Source organism: Salmo salar, chromosome 01 (assembly GCF_965601325.2).
Source record: "Salmo salar chromosome 01, fSalSal1, whole genome shotgun sequence".
NCBI classification, from domain to species: Eukaryota; Metazoa; Chordata; class Actinopteri; order Salmoniformes; family Salmonidae; genus Salmo; species Salmo salar.
In genome coordinates, this window is record NC_138291.1 from 52,908,773 (window position 1) to 52,932,289 (window position 23,517).

At 41.0% G+C, this 23,517-nt stretch overlaps 1 protein-coding gene across 2 annotated transcripts; it reads right to left on the bottom strand.

Annotated features, from left to right (window-relative positions):
* Positions 1-35: 35 nt before the first annotated feature.
* LOC106604578 (sphingosine-1-phosphate lyase 1) lies at positions 36-21,730 on the bottom strand. Of its 2 annotated transcripts, none has more exons than XM_014199365.3 (14): positions 21,576-21,730; positions 15,862-16,027; positions 14,511-14,578; positions 13,039-13,186; positions 11,787-11,866; positions 10,803-10,931; positions 10,578-10,666; positions 10,280-10,388; positions 9,785-9,883; positions 4,509-4,655; positions 4,121-4,359; positions 3,498-3,644; positions 3,175-3,295; positions 36-3,065 (listed from the first exon to the last, which is right to left on the bottom strand). In XM_014199365.3, the coding sequence occupies exons 1-14, from the start codon at positions 21,585-21,587 to the stop codon at positions 2,913-2,915; spliced, it is 1,707 nt and encodes a 568-aa protein (XP_014054840.2). In that variant the 5' UTR covers positions 21,588-21,730; the 3' UTR covers positions 36-2,912. The 2 variants fall into 2 exon arrangements, with proteins under 2 accessions (XP_014054840.2, XP_014054831.2); XM_014199356.3 differs by lacking the exon at positions 21,576-21,730 and adding an exon at positions 16,422-16,574.
* Positions 21,731-23,517: the final 1,787 nt, after the last annotated feature.

Consider the following 23,517-nt stretch of genomic DNA (forward strand, 5'->3'; position numbering starts at 1 on the left):
AACCACCTATTGAGATGTGCTTTTTGTTAAGTAAATCAGGTGTTAAACAAGGCAACAGTGAACATGTCATCCCCCACGAATGATGCAGTGCAGTTGTGTCTGAGATATCGCATGTGACTAATGTACATACAGTTGATTACTGTAGTGCCTCCCTTGGGCCAATGAGTAATTTTGTAAATGCTAGATCTCTAAGGCTATAGGTCTGTGGCTTTAGCACAGGCCTATAGGAAGCCGACGGAACAGGGATTCCCTGTTACGCGGAGATGGCTTCCACCCTACACCCTTAAGAGCCTCCCTACCAGCCAATACAGTGCCTTGCAAAAGTGTTCATCCCCCTTGGCGTTTTTCCGATTTTGTTGCATTACAACCTGTAATTTAAGTGGATTTTTTATTTGTATTTCATATAATGGACATATTCAAAATTGGTGAAGTGAAATGAAGAAGTTATGCCTTGAAGAATGGGAAAAAAATCCCAGTAGCTAGATATGCCAAGCTAATAGAGACATACCCCAAGAGACTTGCAGCTGTAATTGCTGCAAAAGGTGGCTCTACAAAGTATTGACTCTGGGGGGGGGGGTGAAGAATAGTTATGCACGCTAAAGATTTCAGTTTTGTCTTATTTCTTGTACGATAAAAAAATATTTAGCATCTTCTAAATGGTAGTCATGTCGTTTAAATCAAATGATACTACAACCCCCCCCCCCCCCCCCCAAAAAAAATCTATTTTAATTCCAGGTTGTAAGGCAACAAAATTGGAAAAATGCCAAGGGGGTTGAATACTTTCGCAAGCCTGTACAGTTGCATACACAGGATCTGTAGTACACAGAGTGATTATGACAAACAAGCACACGGTCTGGATGAGCACTTCAGACAGCAAGGTAACCCAGAGGAATGGCTGCATGGGACCATTACAAAAATATGACCCAGGATGACACTCACTCCCAATCCATCCCACCCCCGACTAACAATTCCAATTCTTCCTTCAATATTCCCCACTTGACAAACAGTTCAACCATATCTTAAAAAGAAATACAAATAAATTGCACATCTTGAGCACTGACCTACAACTGGAAAAGACATTTAAAGAACCTTCCCGGGTACTCTTCAGACGCGCCTCCAATTCAGCCAAATGGTGGTGAGGTCTGATCTTCCACCGTGTGTCACATAATTACCGTCCGGCGCATTGTCTAGGAAGGTACTAAAGATGTGGCCGATGTATCCAGTGTAATTTCACTAACAAATGCACATTCACCCCATTAAGATTAAGGGTATCATTACCTGTTCTACAAATGTGGTATACCTGATAAAGTGTATTTGTGGTGTATGGTATGTAGGAAAAACAAAACGATCTCAGAAAACAAGGATAGCAGAACACAGGAGTAATATCAGGACCCTTGATCAGAGAAACCCTGTGGCTGTGCACTTCATGGAGGCTCGTCACAACATCAGATCTCTGAGATACATTGGTATCGAACATGTTAAGGCTACTAGGAGCGGCGGACATACTGATAATCTATTACTGAGAAGAGAATTGTATTGAATTCACCGTTTGTCCACCATGTCTCCAAGAGGTCTGGACCAAGAGTTTGATATCAGACCATTTCTTACATGAATATGTTACGTTCAATTTGTCTTGCCATCCAGGTCTCCACTTGGTCATTTTGTACATATGATTTGCTGTAACTACTACATGCGCCCATCTCATTGATATCAAATTATTAGAGGTAGGCAAGTTGTTTTTGAAATAGGTCATTGTAATTATATCTACGGCCACAGCACGACCTGCACATAATGGTCATATGGTGGGTATTCCAACTGTTTCCAAAGTCATCTTTTTACTGTTGCCTACGTTTTAATTTGTATGCATGTAATCATTTATGACCATGAGTACCTCTGGGATTAATTATAATGATTGACTATGCGCAAAAGTGAATTGGTTCCACACCCACCATGCGTCGTGTGCAATGGTCACGGGAGGTGAAATGTGTATATTTTGGGATGTGAGCACTCAGTCTGTTTGACTGGATGAAGATCTGTTTTGGATCGAAACGTTGTCAATAAAGCTGTGAATTGGGAGCTTTAACAGTGTGCAGGCTTTCCTGTTCTTTACACGTATTATTTATTAGCCCAGCACCTACGTTTTTAAGGATGTGCGTATGACCACAAACTTTTCTAAAAGACAGATAATTCCCCCAAGTTTCATCAAAATATTGCGTGGGTTAGCTAGACTCAATAGTGGCTATGTTGTTTTAGGTACTAGTCTGAAAAATATTGCGCTGAGAGACCTTTGTCCATAGGTGCCGCATATTGAGTTTCATGCAGATCGCTCATTCGGTGTCAGAAGAGTAGCATTAAGTGTTTTTTCATTCACACAAGTTTAGTCAAAATCAGGGCAGTGCTGTCTGAGATATCGCGTGTGACTAACGTATGAATGTACTAATGGACGGAGACAGATCAATAGTCCCATCCCTGATTTCATCCTGGGGGACAATTAATACAACCAGACCAAAACCCCTCAATGGTTTGAGCAACTATTCTATATATTTTTACAATAGGTGCTTTCACTTTCTACATATTTGAAGAATTCTCCTCAAGATAGCTAAAAACAATGGCTTGTGCTTCAGAACATATCTGAAAAAAGGTGAGTAGATAGATAAAAGGTGGGCAGGATAAGGCAAATGTTGAGTGATGTAGTGGGTGGACCAGAGGTGAGGCAGGTTGGTAACCAGGGCCGTGTTCATTAGTCACCGACCTGAAGGAAATGGACTGAAACATGGAGGGACTACTTGAACTTATCCAGTAAATGCTCCTTTTCATTTTCCGTTGCAAAAAGTTTTACAACGCTTACCATTATGTTCCCTAATGAACATGACCCAGGTGTGTGTCCAGGCCACAGCCAGCCTACTCCTGACTCAGTGGGCCTTGCCGTTGCCATTCATATGGGTCTTCTGAGGCTGAGACGACTTGGGCTCCTCTGTGCTGTAGAGGCAGTCCAAGAAGCCTCTGGAGATCTCGGTCACCATGGATCTGTCAGGGATGGACTGGGCCATGCCATAGATTGCTCCCTAGAACATGAACACATGAATGTAGAGCCATTTATGACATAAAATGAATGGATTAATATGGTGCACTGCTGTGTAGTGTATTCCAGGTAACGGAGTCAGCATTAATCACCATTCCAGTGGTCTTCTCATTGGGGTTTTTCAAAATGAGAGCCACCTGCTCTTTGACGTCACTGATTAACTGTTTGGCCACACCTTCATGTGTGTGCAGTACAGTACAACAGATATGGATGCTGTGATGGGAAAGAGAATTTTGTTTAAAAACACAAAAGTACTTTAAAAAAAATTAAACATGGTGATATCATGCCTGGGGGTCTTTGCTTGCTTGTATTACTTCAAAATAAAGTGCATAGTCAATATTCTATGAAATGTATACATTATCACTGATAAGTATGACTAAATTTCAAAGATGAGAAAAAGGTGAGGAAAACATACCTGGATGGATACTGTAGCGTGTTGAGATTCCATCCCTTTGAAGTCAGTGCGTTGGATAAACGAAAAATGTCGAAGACGTCAGAGCCCATTGCCACCACGGACACTTCAGGGTCTCCAAACACAAACACCCCATTTATCTTACGGATTCTGTCCGGAAATAAACAAAAACAAAACATGTTTATCTCATCCAAAAATAGTGAGATCACAATGTGCTTGCGGCTCTTATAAACAGTCAAATTTAACAACATTTTATATATAGGTTGACAGACGGTTTAGGAATCAAAAGAAAGAGAATCCACATAGGTAGCCTAGCAGTTAAGAGGGTTGGGCCAGCAACTGAAAAAGGTCCCTAGTTCGAATCCCTGCCCGACTAGGTGAAAACAAAATCTGTCAATGTGCCCTTGTGCAAGGCAATTAACCCTAATTGCTCCTGTAAATCGCTCTGGATTAGAGCGTCTGCTAAATTACTAAAATGTTCATATCTTGATGAGAAAAACTACCATAATGTTTCGGATTGTACCTATAATAGTCTCGCTTTACCATACATCCAAGTCTTGTTCAGTGAGAAAGCCAGAAATCAAGGTTCTGCCGATAATGACTACAGTAAAAGACGGGTCTCTTACTCTGTCTTGATGGTACGTGCAGTGTCAATTATCTTCTTGGTGGCCTTTACGTAGCCATCCTCTCCCATGTGCATCATGGTAGCCCAGCACGCTGCAATGATACCGCCTGGCCGAGATCCTGCCACTGATGGGGACGCATAGATGCCCCCTTGCCAGTCTGGAGCCACAAAGTACTGGTAATGCCTGTACTTCTTGTCACTATACAGGATCACTGATGAACCTTTGGGGGCGTAGCCATACTGGAGAGTAGAGGTAGATCAAAAAACAATTCTTAGTCAACACCATAACTGGTTAAACGACAAGTCTATGGAACAATGAGCATCTTATGATCGAAAATCAAGAGGAAGAAAATGTTTGGTAAGACAGCCTGGGATCCACACCCTCTTACCTTGTGTGTGTCTGCAGATATACTGGTCACACCCTTTACCCTGAAGTCAAAGGGAGCCAGTGGGTAATTGGCTTTGGCCATGAACACAATGAGAAACCCTCCCAAACAAGCATCCACATGCAGAGGGAGGTTGTACTTTAAAGCCAGCTGAAAAACACCATGTGGGATGGATTAGGTAATTTCATGTAAAGTACTATGCTACAACAATGTTGTTACTGTAGTAATTAGTGTACTATGGTATACAAGCAACTTAATGTTAAAGATTCAACACAGACATTTTTGGTTCAATATCAAATTATTTCTGGGTAACATTAAGCACATTACTGTGATTGTTTTCAAGAAAAATTGTCAAAAAATATATATATATTTTTTTAGCAAAGAGTAATTTCTCAAGCAATAATTTTGCTACAACTATGTGGGAGTAGTCAGTGGAAAACTGAACATTTGCTGTTATTGGCAGAGAGGTTGGGAACTCTACCTAATTTACCATATGGGGATGTCGCCATGGAAGGCCAAAACTCCATCCCATCAAAATAGGCTGAAATTTCAGGCGGCCTTATCAAAACAGCCTCTACACTAAAAAGGCCCTTGTCATTATTTTCACAATTTCACAGCATTATTCCAACCTCCTAGTGTGAAATATATACACTGCTCAAAAAAATAAAAAGGGAACACTAAAATAACACATCCTAGATCTGAATGAATGAAATAATCTTATTAAATACTTTTTTCTTTACATAGTTGAATGTGCTGACACAAAATCACAAAAATAAATCAATGGAAATCCAATTTATCAACCCATGGAGGTCTGGATTTGGAGTCACACTCAAAATTAAAGTGGAAAATCACCCTACAGGCTGATGTAATGTCCTTAAAACAAGTCAAAATGAGGCTCAGTAGTGTGTGTGTGTGGCCTCCACGTGCCTGTATGACCTCCCTACAACGCCTGGGCATGCTCCTGATGAGGTGGCGGATGGTCTCCTGAGGGATCTCCTCCCAGACCTGGACAAAAGCATCCGCCAAATCCTGGACAGTCTGTGGTGCAACGTGGCATTGGTGGATGGAGCGAGACATGATGTCCCAGATGTGCTCAATTGGATTCAGGTCTGGGGAACGGGCGGGCCAGTCCACAGCATCAATGCCTTCCTCTTGCAGGAACTGCTAACACTCCAGCCACATGAGGTCTAGCATTGTCTTGCATTAGGAGGAACCCAGGGCCACCCGCACCAGCATATGGTCTCACAAGGGGTCTGAGGATCTCATCTCGGTACCTAATGGCAGTCAGGCTACCTCTGGCGAGCATATGGAGGGCTGTGCGGCCCCCCAAAGAAATGCCACCCCACACCATGACTGACCCACCGCCAAACCGGTCATGCTGGAGGATGTTGCAGGCAGCAGAACGTTCTCCACGGCGTCTCCAGACTCCGTCATGTGCTTTCATCTGTGAAGAGCACAGGACGCCAGTGGCGAATTTGCCAATCTTGGTGTTCTCTGGCAAATGCCAAACGACCTGCACGGTGTTGGGCTGTAAGCACAACCCCCACCTGTGGACGTCGGGCCCTCATACCACCCTCATGGAGTCTGTTTCTGACCGTTTGAGCAGACACATGCACATTTGTGGCCTGCTGGAGGTCATTTTGCAGGGCTCTGGCAGTGCTCCTCCTGCTCCTCCTTGCACAAAGGCGGAGGTAGCGGTCCTGCTGCTGGGTTGTTGCCCTCCTACGGCCTCCTCCACGTCTCCTGATGTACTGGCCTGTCTCCTGGTAGCGCCTCCATGCTCTGGACACTACGCTGACAGACACAGCAAACCTTCTTGCCACAGCTCGCATTGATGTGCCATCCTGGAGGAGCTGCACTACCTGAGCCACTTGTGTGGGTTGTAGACTCCGTCTCATGCTACCACTAGAGTGAAAGCACCGCCAGCATTCAAAAGTGACCAAAACATCAGCCAGGAAGCATAGGAACTGAGAAGTGGTCTGTGGTCCCCACCTGCAGAACCACTCCTTTATTGGGGGTGTCTTGCTAATTGCCTATAATTTCCACCTGTTGTCTATTCCATTTGCACAACAGCATGTGAAATGTATTGTCAATCAGTGTTGCTTCCTATGTGGACAGTTTGATTTCACAGAAGTGTGATTGACTTGGAGTTACATTGTGTTGTTTAAGTGTTCCCTTTATTTTTTGGAGCAGTGTATATAAAATACAGGAACATTACTGCACTGGGCCTTTAACCTGTCTGGGTTAGGGGGCAGTATTTTCACGGCTGGATGAAAAACGTACCCAATTTAAAACAGGTTACTACTCTGGCTCAGAAACTAGAATATGCATATTATTAGTAGATTTGGATAGCAAACACTGAAGTTTCTAAAACTGTTTGGATGGTGTCTGCGAGTATAACAGAACTCATATGGCAAGCAAAAACCTGAGAAAAAAATCCAACCAGGAAGTGGATTGCAATTCCTAAGACTTCCACTAGATGTCTTTAGAACGTGTCTTTAGAACGTGTCTTTAGAACGTGTTTCAGGCTTTTGCAGTCAACAGAGAGCGAACAAGACCTCCTGGAGTCTGACGACCGAGAGAATGACAGGCCACAATTACGCGCATTCACGTGAGGAGGTAGCTGTGTTCCATAACGTTTTTCAAGACATTGGAATCGTCCGGTTGGAATATTACTGAAGTTTTACATTAAAAAGGCCCTAAAGATTGATGTTTTACAACGTTTCAACGAACGTAAATATGACTTTTTGTCGTGACATTTTCGGCGTGCTTCCTACATTTGGAGTAGCTTACTGAACGCGCAAACAACAAGGAGTTATTTGGACATAAATTATGGACTTTATCGAACAAAACAACATTTATTGTGGACCTGGGATTCCTGGAAGTGCCTTCTGATGAAGATCAAAGGTAAGTGAATATTTCTAAGGCTTATTTATGATTTTAGATGACTCCAAAATGGCGGGTATCTGTATTGCCTGGTGTATTTTTCTGAGCGCAGTACTCAGATTATAGCAAAGTGTGCTTTCCCCGTGAAGCTTTTCTGAAATCTGTCACAGCAGTTGCATAAAGGAGATGTTCATCTATAATTCTTTGAATATCAGTTTGATAAAATATTAATGTTTATGATGAGTATTTTTGTGGCTGATTCACCGGCAGTATTGGAGGCAAAATATTTTCTGAACGTCACGCGCCAATGTAAAATGCTGTTTTTGGATATAAATATGAACTTTATCGAACAAAACATACATCTATTGTGTAACAATTTCCTAGGAGTGTCATCTGATGAAGATCGTCAAAGGTTAGTGCTTCATTTCGCTGTGTTTTGGGTTTTATTGACACATGTCCTTGCTTGGAAAATGGCTGTATGATTATTTTTGTCTATGTACTCTCCTAACATAATCTAATGTTTTGCTTTCGCTGTAAAGCCTTTTTGAAAATCGGACAATGTGGTTACATCAAGGAGACGTGTATCTTTAAAATGGTGTAAAATAGTCGTTCGGTGGGGAAAAAAGTATTTGATCCCCTCCTGATTTTGTACGTTTGCCCACTGATAAAGAAAGGATCAGTCTATAATTTTAATGGTAGGTTTATTTGAACAGTGAGAGACAGAATAACCACAAAAATATCCAGAAAAATGCATGTCAGAAATGTTATAAATTGATTTGCATTTTAATGAGGGAAATAAGTATTTGACCCCCTCTCAATCAGAAAGATTTCTGGCTCCCAGGTGTCTTTTATACAGGTAACGAGCTGAGATTAGGAGCACACTCTTAAAGTGAGTGCTCCCAAACCGCAGATTGTTACCTGTAAAAAAAGACACCTGTCCACAGAAGCAATCAATCAGATTCCAAACTCTCCACCATGGCGAAGACCAAAAAGCTCTCCAAGGATGTCAGGGACAAGATTGTAGACCTACACAAGTCTGGAATGGGCTACAAGACCATCGCCAAGCAGCTTGGCGAGAAGGTGACAACATTTGGTGCGATTATTCACAAATGGAAGAAACACAAAAGAACTGTCAATATCCCTCGGCCTGGGGCTCCATGCAAGATCTCACCTCGTGGGGTTGCAATGATCATGAGAACGGTGAGGAATCTGCCCAGAACTACACGGGAGGATCTTGTCAATGATCTCAAGGCAGCTGGGACCATAGTCACCAAGAAAACAATTGGTAACACACTACGCCGCAGGGGGACCGTGCAGCGCCCGCAAGGTCCCCCTGCTCAGGAATACATATACATGCCCGTCTGAAGTTCGCCAATGAACATCTGAATGATTCAGAGGACAACTGGTGAAAGTGTTGTGGTCAGATGAGACCAAAATGGAGCTCTTTGGCATCAACTCAACTCGCCGTGTTTGGAGGAGGAGGAATGCTGCCTATGACCCCAAGAACACCATCTCCACCGTCAAACATGGAGGTGGAAACATTATGCTTTGGGGGTGTTTTTCTGCTAAGGGGACAGGACAACTTCACCGCATGAAAGGGACGATGGACGGGGTCATGTACCGTCAAATCTTGGGTGAGAACATCCTTCCCTCAGCCAGGGCATTGAAAATGGGTCATGGATGGGTATTCTAGCATGACAATGACCCAAAACACACGGCCAAGGCAACAAAGGAGTGGCTCAAGAAGAAGCACATTAAGGTCCTGGAGTGGCCTAGCCAGTCTCCAGAGCTTAATCCCATAGAAAATCTGTGGAGGGAGCTGATGGTTTGAGTTGCCAAACGTCAGCCTCAAAACCTTAATGACTTGGAGAAGATCTGCAAAGAGGACTGGGACAAAATCCCTCCTGAGATGTGTGCAAACCTGGTGGCCAACTACAAGAAACGTCTGACCTCTGATTGCCAACAAGGGTTTTGCCACCAAGTACTAAGTCATGTTTTGCAGAGGGGTCAAAAACGTATTTTCCTCATTAAAATGCAAATCAGTTTATAACATTTTTGACATGCGTTTTTCTGGATTTTTTTGTTATTCTGTCTCTCACTGTTCAAATAAACCTACCATTAAAATTATAGACGGATCATTTCTTTGTAAGTGGGCAAACGTACAAAATCAGCAGGGGATCAAATACTTTTTTCCCCCACTGTATGTTTGAGAAAGTTGAATTATGACATTTTGTTGTTTTTCAATTTGCCGCCCTGATATTTCACTGGCTGTGTCCCGCAGGTGGGACGCTACCGTTCCACCTAGCCCATAGAAGTATTACCACAAAAGAAGAGACTTACTTACTATGACTTTCCTTTTACTATTACAAGTACATAACAAGGAGACAATTTACCTTTCCTACTTCCTCAATAGGATCAATGATTCCATGCGGGAACTGGGGTGCAGAACATACAAGCATGGCTGTGTTCTTGCTGATGGCTCTCCTCATCGCCTACACAAAACAAGTTGGAGTTATAAGGAGTTGAAGGTGTCACAATATTGCTTTAAGACAAATGATTATGGTGATGATACACTCACTAAGAACGAGTAATTCTAGTTGTTGCCACCATGTTTTTTGTAACTACTGCGGTCATGTCTGAAATGTTCATCTTGAACAGTCCAAACTGAGGATGTGATCCCCAGTCAGTAACGGAAGTGCCATACATCACACCATATTCTCGTTACCTAGATTAGGCTGGGGTCTAGGCTACAGTTCAATTGGGAATTTGTACACCAACAAACGTACATTTACTCTGACCTTTTCAGCGCATGTTGAGCACTCACAGAATTTCCAGTGAAGTTATTCTTTAGAATAACCATTTGTACAGGAACTAATAAACATTCACACCTTAACATCCACTTTCATTGTATTTTTGTCCAGGGGGATGTGAACAAGCTTCATTCCAAAGTAGTTTGCTGCTTTGTCAAAGGCTGCATGGACACTGACTGGTGCAATGCTGTAAAATTAGGGGAGGAAATACAACACAAATGATTCCCAGTACTATATAAAATGTATTTCACAGGTGATATTACCATTTATGAGACAGACAACATCTCAACAACGCAAATCAAGCTTGTTCTGAGATCATCTGGTGTGCCAGTTTAAAGAAAAAGAATCTGAGACTACATTTTGACAGTGAACTTACATTTCAGGATGTTTCACACCGCGCTCATAGGCCATGTCTCTGTACGCCTTACATGCCATCAATATGCTTTCTGTTCCTCCAGAGGTGACCTGAACAAAGCAGAAACAACAGGAACAATCAGTGTTCAGAATGTGCCACTGCATAGGTTTTGATTATTCTCTCAAGTAGAACATTTCCCAAGCCCTGGGTCAGTGAGCCTTGTGGGAGTACTGAAGGTAAACTCACTGTGCCACAAGTGTTGGGCCCACCGTTGAAGAGGGTACACGTCATTCTTACAACCTCTGCCTCCATCTTCCTCACACCAGGAAAGATGTCTGGGTGAAGTGGGTTGCTCCATGCAAAGTCTCCATACACCTAGCGACAAAAGGAAGAATATCAAAAGGGAATCAGTAAGATATGGGATTTGTCATACAAACAACAAGGCAGATTCTGACTGTAGTACGAGCTCTAAATTCCACGTATTTCGGGAAAACGTATTACCGTAATTTCTGGACTATTAAGCGCACCTGAATATAAGCCGCATCCACTGAATTTAAAAATATATATTATTTTGAACATAAATAAGCCGCACATGTCTATAAGCCGCAGGTGCCTACCGGTTCATTGAAACAAATGAACTTTACACAGGCTTTAACAAAACACGGCCCTGTAACAAAAAATAAAAAATGAGCAGTAAGCTTTAGTTGTCTTTTTGCACTGAGTCAATTCCTCACGCTGCTGTTTCCAACGTCTTATCAGACTCATTAAGACCAAGCTCCCGTGCAGCAGCTCTATTTCCTTTTCCAACAGCCAGATCAATCGCCTTCAACTTGAAAGCTGCATCATATGCATTTCTCCGTGTCTTTGCCATGATGAGGGTGACAAAATGACTACCGTAATCAGAATGATGGGAAGTTTGAGAGCGCTCGATTTAATCTAAACAGTAAACAAAAATGTTGTTTGATCGTAACCCGTTCGGCAATTTCATTGGTCTAATGAAAGCTTCATGCCGCCAAAAAACTGAGCACGTCACAGAATGTGTTTTTTTGTATAAAAAAAAATTGAAAGCGGGAAAAATCCATATATTAGCCTTGTTTAGCATTGTTTAAGCCGCGAGGTTCAAAGCCTGGGAAAAAAGTTGCGGCTTATAGTCCGGAATTTACGGTACTCAGAATGCTACACACAGAAGTTTAACAAGACAAAAACGGTTGGTTTGTGGACTAGACATACCTTCACCAAAAGTTTGGTAAGTGTCTGATCTCCCCAGTACACTGCACCTGACACTCGTCCTTTCTCCCAATCCACTTCATCTATGAAGAGCAGACAACAGCAATGCCTCAGGAAACAATTATATACTGTAACTCCACCTCAACTACAAATGAAAACAATGCTAAAAACACACTGTGTAGCTGACACACATTTGTCACATATTCTAGGATATAAGTAGTCAATACAAAAAGGCACTGTACGTCATTGGCTCCATAATATTGTCATTCAATTGTATTATGGCTCCACAGAAGAAGAAAAAAAGCGGTCTAGAACTTGCCAAAGCAACTTATTAATTAACCAGGTTTCCATCCAACCTTTTTGTAAGTACATGTTGTATAAAAAAATAAATTAAATAAAAATGTAATGACAGGCCTGAAAAATGTTGACAAAACAAAATACGCTATAGTGGGATCTTTTTGCCTCTGTAAAATGCATTATGCCAAAAAATGTAGGTGAAAATGCTTTTATGCGCATATATTGATATAATAACCATCATATCGAAGTAAACTTGGAGTCACATTATGACATGTTGTGTGGTCCTCCCACTACCACTCGTTGGGAAAGCATGCAGTTCATTAGGCTACAGATTAAATAAGTTATGATGAACTTCACAGGGTGGTGAAAGTGCAAGGTGATGACCTTGATAAATAAATATTGAGGGTCTTATTCTGGTGACATGATCATCAATGCTTGGCTAATGGTTGACAAATAAAAATAATCTTGCTCTTTTGTCCATAATAATGTGATCGTTTAGGCTACATGTGCACTCTAGCCAACAGCGTGAGCACACGTGCCAATACCAGAGTGGGCACACTTGCTATATTATGCAACAATTGTGAGAAAACCATCAGTAGGGTTGAAAATGCAATGGAAACGCATTTACCTTGAATTTTTTTTTTTTTATGTATTTGGTACATGGGAATATAATAGCAAAAGGTATTTTTAAGGGCACTATGTCATCACACACAGCCTTTTATCTGCAAACAGGGAATTTGATGGAAACATCTCTGGTGGGAAAAGATTTTAGAATATTGCATGAAAATCTGTCACCAATTGGATGGAAACTTAGATAATGTTTCATTTTCTAGGATCTAGTCAATACAAAACATATTAAGGCAGTAGGGCACTGTAGGTCATCGGCCCCATTTAGCTACAAAGAAACACAGAAATACGCACTCCAGAACATGCCCTGGGACAACTCTCAGCCACTTACTCAGTGTTTCGTACTCGCTGATCCTGTCTAGAACTTCAGCTTGTGTTAGCCCTTGTTCAGGCAGCTGTTTGGTGTAGCTCATGCCCTCCTTCAGTGCGCAAAGACTGACAGACATGTCATCCAAGGCCTTTTTCAGCTGGGTCTGGATCTGTCACAAAGACACACTGAGTCAGTCACATTACACACACATCACTGCTCAGACAACACAAACCATTTCCTAGAAGCAGTGACCCATTATGGCATTGAGAATGTTTAGGCTACAACACTCTGGCGTTGACAACATTTAAAATATTGAAAAGTCAATGAAAGCAATCAAAACTGGCTAGTTGTTTTTGTGAAAATAGAGGTGATAGCAGTGTTGTGTTCGAGACCAACTAAAGCAGGACCAGATCGACGTAAATCAAGTCTGAGTCAAGACCAAGACCGGAGGGGTAGGTGAGACAGAGTCAAGACCGGGAGGGGGGCAAGGGGTCCGAGACCAGAAAAATGCAAGTCCAATTCAAGACCATGATTGTAATTGTCAAATCACCACCAGAGTCTAAAATGTCCAGTATTTCTGTGTTCAAATTTCAGAAGAACATAAGGAATCTTTAGACATTCAGAATGGTGAAAAAAAGATATGTTAAAAGGACAAGGACATCCCTGTGTTCATTTATTGGAGCTCGCTTGCTGTTAGCCATATCTTTGAAAATAACTTGTGTGAAACATGGTTGCATTTAAACTTTAGGTCACTGTGTGCTAAACATTAAATAGTTTTTTTGAATGGGAAGTAATAGTTGCACATTTAGATTAGGAAACGCTTAGGTTGTGTTTTTGTATTCTTATGATTGGGACCTACTGGATTATTATTTCCGAGTGAATGGACAGCTTATCATTTAACATCATGCTGTGTGTGACTGCTGTCTTTCCATCGGCCATATGCAGGGTAGTGGTGCCTGGAGAAGTGGGTATACTGAAATTGTACACAAAAAAATCCCAAACGGACTGCCCAGCGAAGGAAAGGTGTTTTCCAGTTTTTTTTTTAACAAATGTGTTTTCCTATAGTCAAGACCGAGTACAAATGTATCCGACACAAGACCGAGACACTCAAAATGTGGTCTCGAGTACTACAACACTGGGTGATAGCATGCCAGGAAGATCTGGGCTAGTATTTGTGGCAAGAGAGCATTTAAAATAAGCTATGCAAAATCAGTTATGTACATATACCCATCTGATTAAAGTGTAGCCTATTCACACACTTCAGTTGAATCCAAATACAGTTTAGCCATTCCGTTAGGTTAGACAATAATGACCAACAGTAACCCAAACACTATCACAAGTCCATGATGTAAACTATGTCAAAGGTCTCCCCCCCCCCCCCGCGCCCTCATGCCGACACTCAGTCATTAGTGACTGACTCATCCCACACTAGACAAGGAAGAGTACGAGCACATCTGTAGAATAGAGGAACAAAATAACCGCTTGAAACTTACTGCCGCGCCAACAAAGGGTATTTTTCTGATGAGTCGAAAGCACTGCTTCTTGATTCGGGATGTCAGGGCTATTAAGCAACAAAGAAAGAGATGATTGTGTTGAAAGAATGCTAGATGAGCACGGGAGAAAACCACAAGCTGAATTCAATGGGGACTTTTTGATTAATAAAATCAGCTGATTGGAGATGGCAGACAAATCAAAAAGGCCAACAGCTGGCCTACAGGCTAATACTGGAACACCGTTTCTTGCCAACAATCCTGCCAAATGAGATTATGTGTACAGCCAGTTAATTCCATCAACAACAACAACAAAAAAATCGTAATTTCCTTTGATTTGGAATACAAATATCACTAATCTGTGGAATTCTAGAAAACATCAGTGGGAACACTAACATGTCTGACATGGCTATGTCACTTGTAATAGCTGTAAAACACATGTACTGTACAAAGAGAGCCAAACTGAAGTATGGAGCAAGAAGAAAAATAGCAACTAATGTTCAGACATATTTAAAATTGCTGGCCAGCACACGTCTGATTAAACCAAAAACCACTCTCCCTAAAGTGCTTTAACTGATCACAGAGATTGTTTTGTCAGCTGATCTTTGCTCACCATTGTATCAGGAAGAAGTATTCAAGGCCATACAGGGATTGACATTAAGGGTTGCCCTATTGCCCAGGGCAAGTCATAAGTGCAGTTGTGCAAGTTGAGCCTGCTCTGAGGTTGGGGATTGACATTAAGGGTTGCCCTATTGCCCAGGGCAAGTCATAAGTGCAGTTGTGCAAGTTGAGCCTGCTCTGAGGTTGGGGATTGACATTAAGGGTTGCCCTAGACAAGTGATCTGAGCAGTTGTGCAAGTTGAGCCTGCTCAACGGATAACAACCAAAAAGGAAAGAATTCTTCAAAGTCTGGTTTTTCTGATTCCTCACTTGTGTGTAGACAAAAATAGCTACTTCAAAAACAAGTAGCCATACCCTTCAGGCAACCCAAAAATACTTCTGTGCCTTTCAGACCTTAATGTCATTACCTGCCATACCTTTCCCTGCGTCTAAATTCTCTACGTTTCTACCAGCCTACACTTGAGCACTTCACCCAACACATTTTCCAAGCATTGGATTGACATAAGCATGAGCTAGAGAGAGTTTATACCATATTATTACACCAGTCCTTTCAAATCCATGAGAGGAAGTGAATAAGTGCACACTTACTCTGACTGGTAAAGAATCCCGAAGCAGCATGTCTGATTAAATCAAAAAACACTCTCCATAATGTAGAACACAAAAACACCCACTCATCAGTTTTTATCCATGCATATAATAAACACATGCCTCATCACTGGATCTGAAAACGTACTTTCTTGCTGAAACAGGAAGCCTTTGACCCAGACTGCTCCCAAGGTAGATATGAGAGTAGCTCCAATGATCTGCCATGGTTCCAGCTCCTCACAGCTGGTGTTCACAAGCCGCCTGCCTTCCTCCAGGTAGAGCAACAGCATCTCCTTGTACACCTCCAAGGCACTCTAGAAACACAGAGAGATTACACTGCAAATTAACAATCTAACAATTGTAGATCCATCTGCACTGCTATGCAACGTGTAAGGAGTTTATGGAGGATTCCGAGGACTATACATGCATATAGATAAAACTGCTGAGAAAAATAAAATATGGTGATGGCTAAAAATAGGCTTTGTTTTAAAGATCATACAAAAGTAAAACTTTCATCCTACAGTGTCTTGCTTGGGTTGAATATTTTCCCCTTATATGATCAATATAGTACTAGACACATGTCCCAACATGTACAGAGACACTGACTGTCCCCGCACATCATAGTCAATTATTCACAAGAGGACTCACAGCAGCTTCACATCCCATGCACAAAATGGTCATGGAAAAGTCACAACGCAATTAGCCTACCTTGTAATCAATTGACATGTTCATCACACCATCTGCCAACTAAATATATGTGAAAGTGGGAATACAATGCCCAACAAGCAATAGCAAGTCTACTTATGGTTAGATTTCAATTGCTATGTGGAAACGTGACGAGAGAGAGAGAGAGAGAGAGAGAGAGAGCGAGAGAGAGAGAGAGAGAGAGAGAGAGAGAGAGAGAGAGAGAGAGAGAGAGAGAGAGAGAGAGACTAGGACTGACAGATAGCTAATATTCCAGGACCAGGTGAGGTAGAGGAATATGAATCAGCTGACTAAACTCTGCCCCCATCACCCATAACATCTGTAGCCAATGGATAGGAGAAACCTTTCCTCTCCAAACAAATTATAATACAGAGAAAGTGCAATAACATGCGGCTGCAAAAGTTCCTTATCAATCGACTCAAAAGCTCATCGCTCTCTGTGAACATTGATAGAAGTGGCACTAATTTACTCCAAATACAAAGTACAGTATGTAAAAGAAACACTGTTTTAGGTGTGGACTATTGACTAACTGCTCATATCATATTTGCATTTGACAAATGAAGCCTATTTTTAAATCGGAAATAGGCTTAATGTCATTAATTTTATGAAGCAGTAAAAATGAGCACATCTATTCTCTCTTCACTATTATCTCTAGATTACTGGGTTTTTTTTTTTACAGCCCCATGCTTGTCTGCTTGATAACAATAAAAGATTGTATCCATAAAGGTTCACGTAATCAAATAGAGAAAAGCTTAAGGTCCACAGGACCGTACACTTACATAACCACTATTCATAACCACTGAAACTAACATCACGTAATGCTTTGGTGGGGATATATAAGGTACTGGTGATGCATTCCCATGACATCATGCAAACTAACAATGCTAAACTCAAGAGTATTTGTTTGCAATGCGAACACTGAGTTACTTTGTTTGAAATGTAGGCTCGGCTTCAATTGACTGAATGACTAATTGCTAAAGTGGAAGCACATCATTCCAGGTCTAGTAAAGTCACAGCAAACAAAATAGCAACAGTATGACTGTGCTGCCATCCTGTTAGAAGGAAACAGATCATTTTATTACAGTGGTTAAGATGGATTTTCATTGTGTTCCACGGTGTTATTCGTCCCCTAGTGGAGCTTTATGGTACTTAGAAAGACTGTACGCAAACAAGAAGTAGAGAATACGTTCTGCACGCATAAAAACAGCTAAAAACAACGCTACGGTGCAGGTCTTTCAGTGTAGCTATTTCTTGTCACGCTTCAGCCTCGGGAAAAAAAATGGTTTGTAAGTTCGATTCAAGCATTTAGCTAGTGATGATAATCTTATTGATAGAATTGCTTACTTATCAATGTTAGTTGGTTGCATTTACTCACACAAATTGCCTTGCCTTACTCACACAAATTGCCTTGCCGTCAGCTGTACTACTTTGCTCGTGCGTCATGTAAACGAGTTGTAAAATATACAATACTGAAGTTGTTACTGTTTCTAGTGTAATATGCTTTGTTATTCTACAGAGATGGTTGTACATTAGAGTAATGAAAGGACTTAGCCAATTACCATGAGTAACAATTAGCTATATGGTTTGGCGTCATGCCAGATGCATGGTACCTTGGCACGTGCTTTGTATTTATGCAACTTTAACTTGAAAGGTATAATGTACAGCTACAATATGTCGATTTGAATTGAATATTAAAGTATATTCTTTTCTGTATTTTGCAGTTTCACAACATAAACGTTTTCAACATATTAATTCAAGAAAATTCACACCTTGGGAGTTTTATTGAAGACTTAGTTGTTAGCTATCTGTCTAGTTTTGCATGGGAACGCAATTCAAGGGCAGAATGTCATAAACAGAAGGTTTACGTAATAAAGAGTACTGACATTTTACAGACGGAGCCTGTGTGTCATTGCATAATGACAAACCCACATTTTACAATGAATGAACGTGAATGGAAGATTTGCCTTTCAATGACAATACACACCCTGACGACAGTTGCTCAGTCTACTTGTCAGTGTAACATGCTCTACGACAGGTTTGCCAAGGTTAGACAAGTAGAGCAGAGTCGGGAGCAACGAAAGAACCGTACCATGTGACCAGCCATGGTTCAGATGGGCAGCTAATCTGAATGCCTTATCATAAACTTAGCCTTCACTGTCCATCTTAAATAGTGTAAAAAAAAAAACATTTCCTCAGGACTCTGAAATATGTATGCAAAAGCTGTAGTACCCTTTGAGTTCAGTGCTTCTGTAGCACAGACAACGGAGCTGAGCATCCAGTGCCAAATCTCAGTTGTCATTTTCCATAAACTGGAGAGATTACATTTTGTCATCATGCGTCAGGGCAAAAGGCAAGTCCTGATGCAACAGGTACATGAACCAGTCGCCACATATACTGAGTGTACGAAACATTAGGAAAACCTGCTCTTTCCTTGACATAGACTTGTGAATCCAGGTGAAAGCTATGATCCCTGATTGATGTCACTTGTTAAATCCACTTCTATTAGTGTAGATGAAGGGGAGACGGGTTAAAGAAGGACTTTTAAGCCTTGAGACAATTGAGATATGGATTGGAGTGTGTGTGCCATTCAGAGGGTGAATGGGCAAGACAAAAGATTTAAGTGCCTTTGAACAGGGTATGGTAATAGGTACCAGGGTTTTTCACACTCAACAGTTTCTGATCTGAATCAAGAATGGTCCACCACCCACAGGACATCCAGCCAACTTGACACATCTGTGGGAAGCATTGGAGTCAACATGGGCCAGCATCCCAGTGGAACGCTTGACACCATTTAGATTCCATGCCCCGACGAATTTTGGCTTTTCTGAGGGTAAAAGGGGGTGCAAGTCAATATTAGGAAAGTGTTCCTAATGTTTTGTACACTCAGTGTACATGCTCCCAAGTTATCCAACACATTTCTTTCTGACATTTTTCAAATAACCTACTTTGCCTGTTACAAAACATTTGTTCCAGCCATCTTTGCATTAGGAGAGCAATGCAGTGGTGTAGCCCGGCCTTCACGCCTATTTTGTTCTCCCTATTGTTGTGTAGACAGACGCCCATGCCCCTGGTTTCCCAGGCCGGTAGTATTCTGTAAGGAGACCTTTGTTGTCTCCAAGGGGAGGTCATATTTCTCCTGGAAATGTGCTGGGTGTGAGGAGGAGGCGACTGCTATGGAAGACATCAAGGGGAAAAAATGGTGTGATAACACACACAGAGTTTTTTTTCTGGATCAAAAAGAGGCTTAGGTGGTGGGGGTGGGAATGTCTGCGGTTGGCCCGTAAGCGCGGCTGAATTTAGGAGATATTTTTAGAGCCCCCCCCCATCTTGGCGATGTAGAGACATTTTTAAGCCAATTTCCTGCAATTCAATGCATTTTGTCATGGCTAATGCTGCGTTTTTTTGCTCAAACATAAAATCCATACTGCTAAATTAATTGTTTTTGGAATTGTTTTCTCCTCCACAACTGTCTAGCTTTTATTTTGGTGATTGTTAGTTCACAAAATTATATTATAAAACATATAGATGCCCATTATCTTTTCTACATACTTTTTATCTGGTTTTAGTCGTTTAAGTTTACACTGGAAGTGTTTTTCCATCCCGAAAATAATAATAATATATATATTTTTTTTACACGGTTTGGACTTATACGGTCCACCCAATGATTCTAATGACATTAGTATCGACACTGGTTTGGCAAACACATTCTATGAATTCTTAGGTCTGTATCTTATGGAAATTAGACCATATACAAATAATCATATCAAGTACCAACATCTGAGCGTGTGCAATACTTAAGCAAATATCCTTTATAATCTGTAACATCCATAACATTCCACATTGTACTATGAATTTGACTATGCAGAATCACTTTAGTGGTTTTGACACATTTCCTTTTCTTTTCATTTAATGTCGACTGGATTCATTGTATGACCGTAATACACTCGGGGTTTGACCTAGAGTAGAGTACAACACACCACATGAAGAGTGGTTTCTGGGAATTTACAAAACTGAGCAAATCCATGGAATTCGGAATGGGGGGGGGGAATTTCTTTGCCTTTAGTGTCTGGGTTTGGGAGCTGCATTCACTATGACCTTGATAATACAGTGCTGTGCAAGTGATTAAAAAAAAGCTAAGTTCCATAGCAACAAAAAAAAAGTGTTGAAGGTACTGATGTCCAAAGACGAACATGTGGCTGCTGATATCTGTATCCACCGTATTACAGTATAAGTCTATAGCCACATAGTATGTTTGTGTTAAACAGGAAGTCTAATGATAGGCAGTGTGCAGTGCAGTACAATACAATGAGGCTCAGTGTGGAAATCTCAGTTTCTTCAATCACTGCAAATCAGATTGTCTGCAAGTTTTGTGGGGCAAAACCTGTCAAGCTACAGCATTAGCGATGGCTATACTCCATAATAAAAACACTGAATTTTATGACAATTTTGCCCCATTTCTATAATGTATTTGGCCAGTTATTCACCTAGAAAAAAATGTAATAACACCCTACATTATACTGCTAACGCAGGGGTTATCAAATCAAACCTACAACTAGAAGGCTATGCCGACAAGCATGAATGGTTGTTGAGGCAGTTAAGAGAAAATGTTGTTCACAAGAATCAACACCTCTGGAAGAAATCTGCATAAAAAAATAAAAAAATCGATGTCTTTGATGATGCTTGATCGTTCCATATCAGATTGATTTATATTTGTTGTTATGCCACATTATTCTCTCTGAATATATACAAAATAAAAACTACCCTAAAGAAAACGATCCTCACACTAGAAAAAGGTTCGACCTCAAAATAATTATAAAATGCCGGGGGTGTTATTCAACTAGTGAGTCAATACAAACGTGCTATAGTCACTGTAACAATGCACAAGCAATGGCAACATTGTAGCGCTCCAGGGCAAGCAATATGATTGTGTAGACAAACTTCTCTCACTCCACTGTTCTAGACACTTTACTAGGCTATAGGTTGCAGCAATACTGTAAACATCATGATTATAATGTAAATAATGTCAGCAAGACCTACTGCTCGTATTCTTTTTGACACACGGAGGTAGCAACATGGCTCAAGCTAATTGTACATTTATTCAATACCATGTAGGCTACTTAGAGAAAGAGAATGCGTCTGGGTATATTATTTACTTACCCAATAGTCCATAGTTAGTGTCAAGGCAAGCCTTCAGCAAATGGTCCTCTTCACTTTTTAGTGGTAGCGAAAGTCACTCCAATATCTTTGTATGGCTTGCTTTGTGGTCGAGGAGCTGATTAACATGGCACTATATCACAGACAATCGTAACCTAAATTCAGGAAGCGACAAGCAAGCAAGCAACCGTGTCCCGTCTTAAAGGGGAAGTTCACCAATTGGTATATGTAGGCTTATTTCACTCTTTCTGTGATTTGTAGTTGATCACTAAAACCGTTTTTAAATATTTTGTTTCATTACAGAGAAAATTGGCAGACGCATTTTGCTGAGTTATCACTTGCCGTTGACTACAATGCATTATGAAAATATGTCTACCAATGTGTCTACCTCTACATAGCGCTTGATCATAACGCAGTTCCATCTACATTTTTTTAAACATTTAACAATTTTTATTTAACCGTTATTTAACTAGGCAAGTCAGTTAAAAACAAATTCTTATTTACAATGATGGCCTACCCAGGCCAAACCCGGACGACGCTGGGTCAATTGTGTGCCACCCTTTGGGTGTGCCATTCTACGAACCACGGATTGCAGTGACACTTCTTGCACTGAGATGCAGTGCCTTAGACCGCTGCGCCTCTCAGGAACCCATTACACATAACATGCTGACCACACCGTGCGCGAGCATTGCAAAATAAATGTACACATACATGTTATTCAATCATTGCACCCACATTGCTCCTGCGTGTCAATGAGCATATGGAACTATTTGTGACGCTTGTCCCGCCTCTCCCATCTCCTCAACAGTTTTTAGGAGCATATACCCACGTGGGTGATTGAAAGATGAACTGAGGTCCACACTCCAGTCCAGTTGGTGGTGGTAACGCACCTTAAAGTTGGTTGCCAACCGCCATATAAAGTCCAAAGAAGAAGAAGAAGCCTGAAGGAGAAAAGAAAAAAAAAACATACAAAATCATCTGGTCAAAAAGAGTATAGCATTGAATGTAAGGGAAGCCAGCGATCATTTGGCCTCCCTTGATAAAATAAAAAAAAAACAATTATAGTCAATCAGCATTGAGATCGGCCCTTTCCTAAATTAGCCATGGATGAAGATAGGGATTTGGACTTTTGGGTTTTACTTAATTTTCCTTACTGACCAATGATTATAATGGCGATTCTGATCCTACCATAAATTCATACATTGTGCCCCTGGCCTGAGAGGAAGGAAGTTCAACATGTAGCTAGATATAGTAGGCTAATGTTAACTAGCTGGCCTGCTGCATCGTTGCCCATGAAAGGAAGAGGAAGTTATGCTAGTGAGCAAGCATTTTAGCCAGGTAGCCTAGGACAACAAAAACTTAAAACGTGTACTGTATGACAGAGTCATAAACCGTTTAGTCAACATGAAAGAGGATGGCATTGGCGATTCTCTACAAATAGGGTGAGTCAACATGTTTTTTCTACTTGCAAGCATGCACACAAGTGCATACACACACATACAGAAATCAGTACCATGGACACCCACATCATATTTAGCTGACATTTATTGTACTAAATCGTTTTTGGCATTTTTTTTGTTGTCATTGTATCAGACTAAGCATAGGTGATTAGATTATGTTAACATTTTGAATTTGAAATGATGCTGGATTAGTGGAGGCAGCTCTTGTTTTCTTTGCGACTTGTGGTAACTCTCCATTGTAATAAATAAATAATTGTTTAGTAATCTAAAAATGTTGGGAACATTAACTTGCTGGACCATGCTGTAGGTCATGTAACAGTTTATTACATGTAATATGTTTTTTGGACTTCACCAGACAGATGTTGCTCTCCGGTTTTGTGATGAAACAAATGTGTGGTTGAATTTATTCTGCCACTGTGTCTTTTTATTGTCTCAGCTTTAAGCCTATATATCATGGTGTCAAGGCATATCATTGAACTAACAGG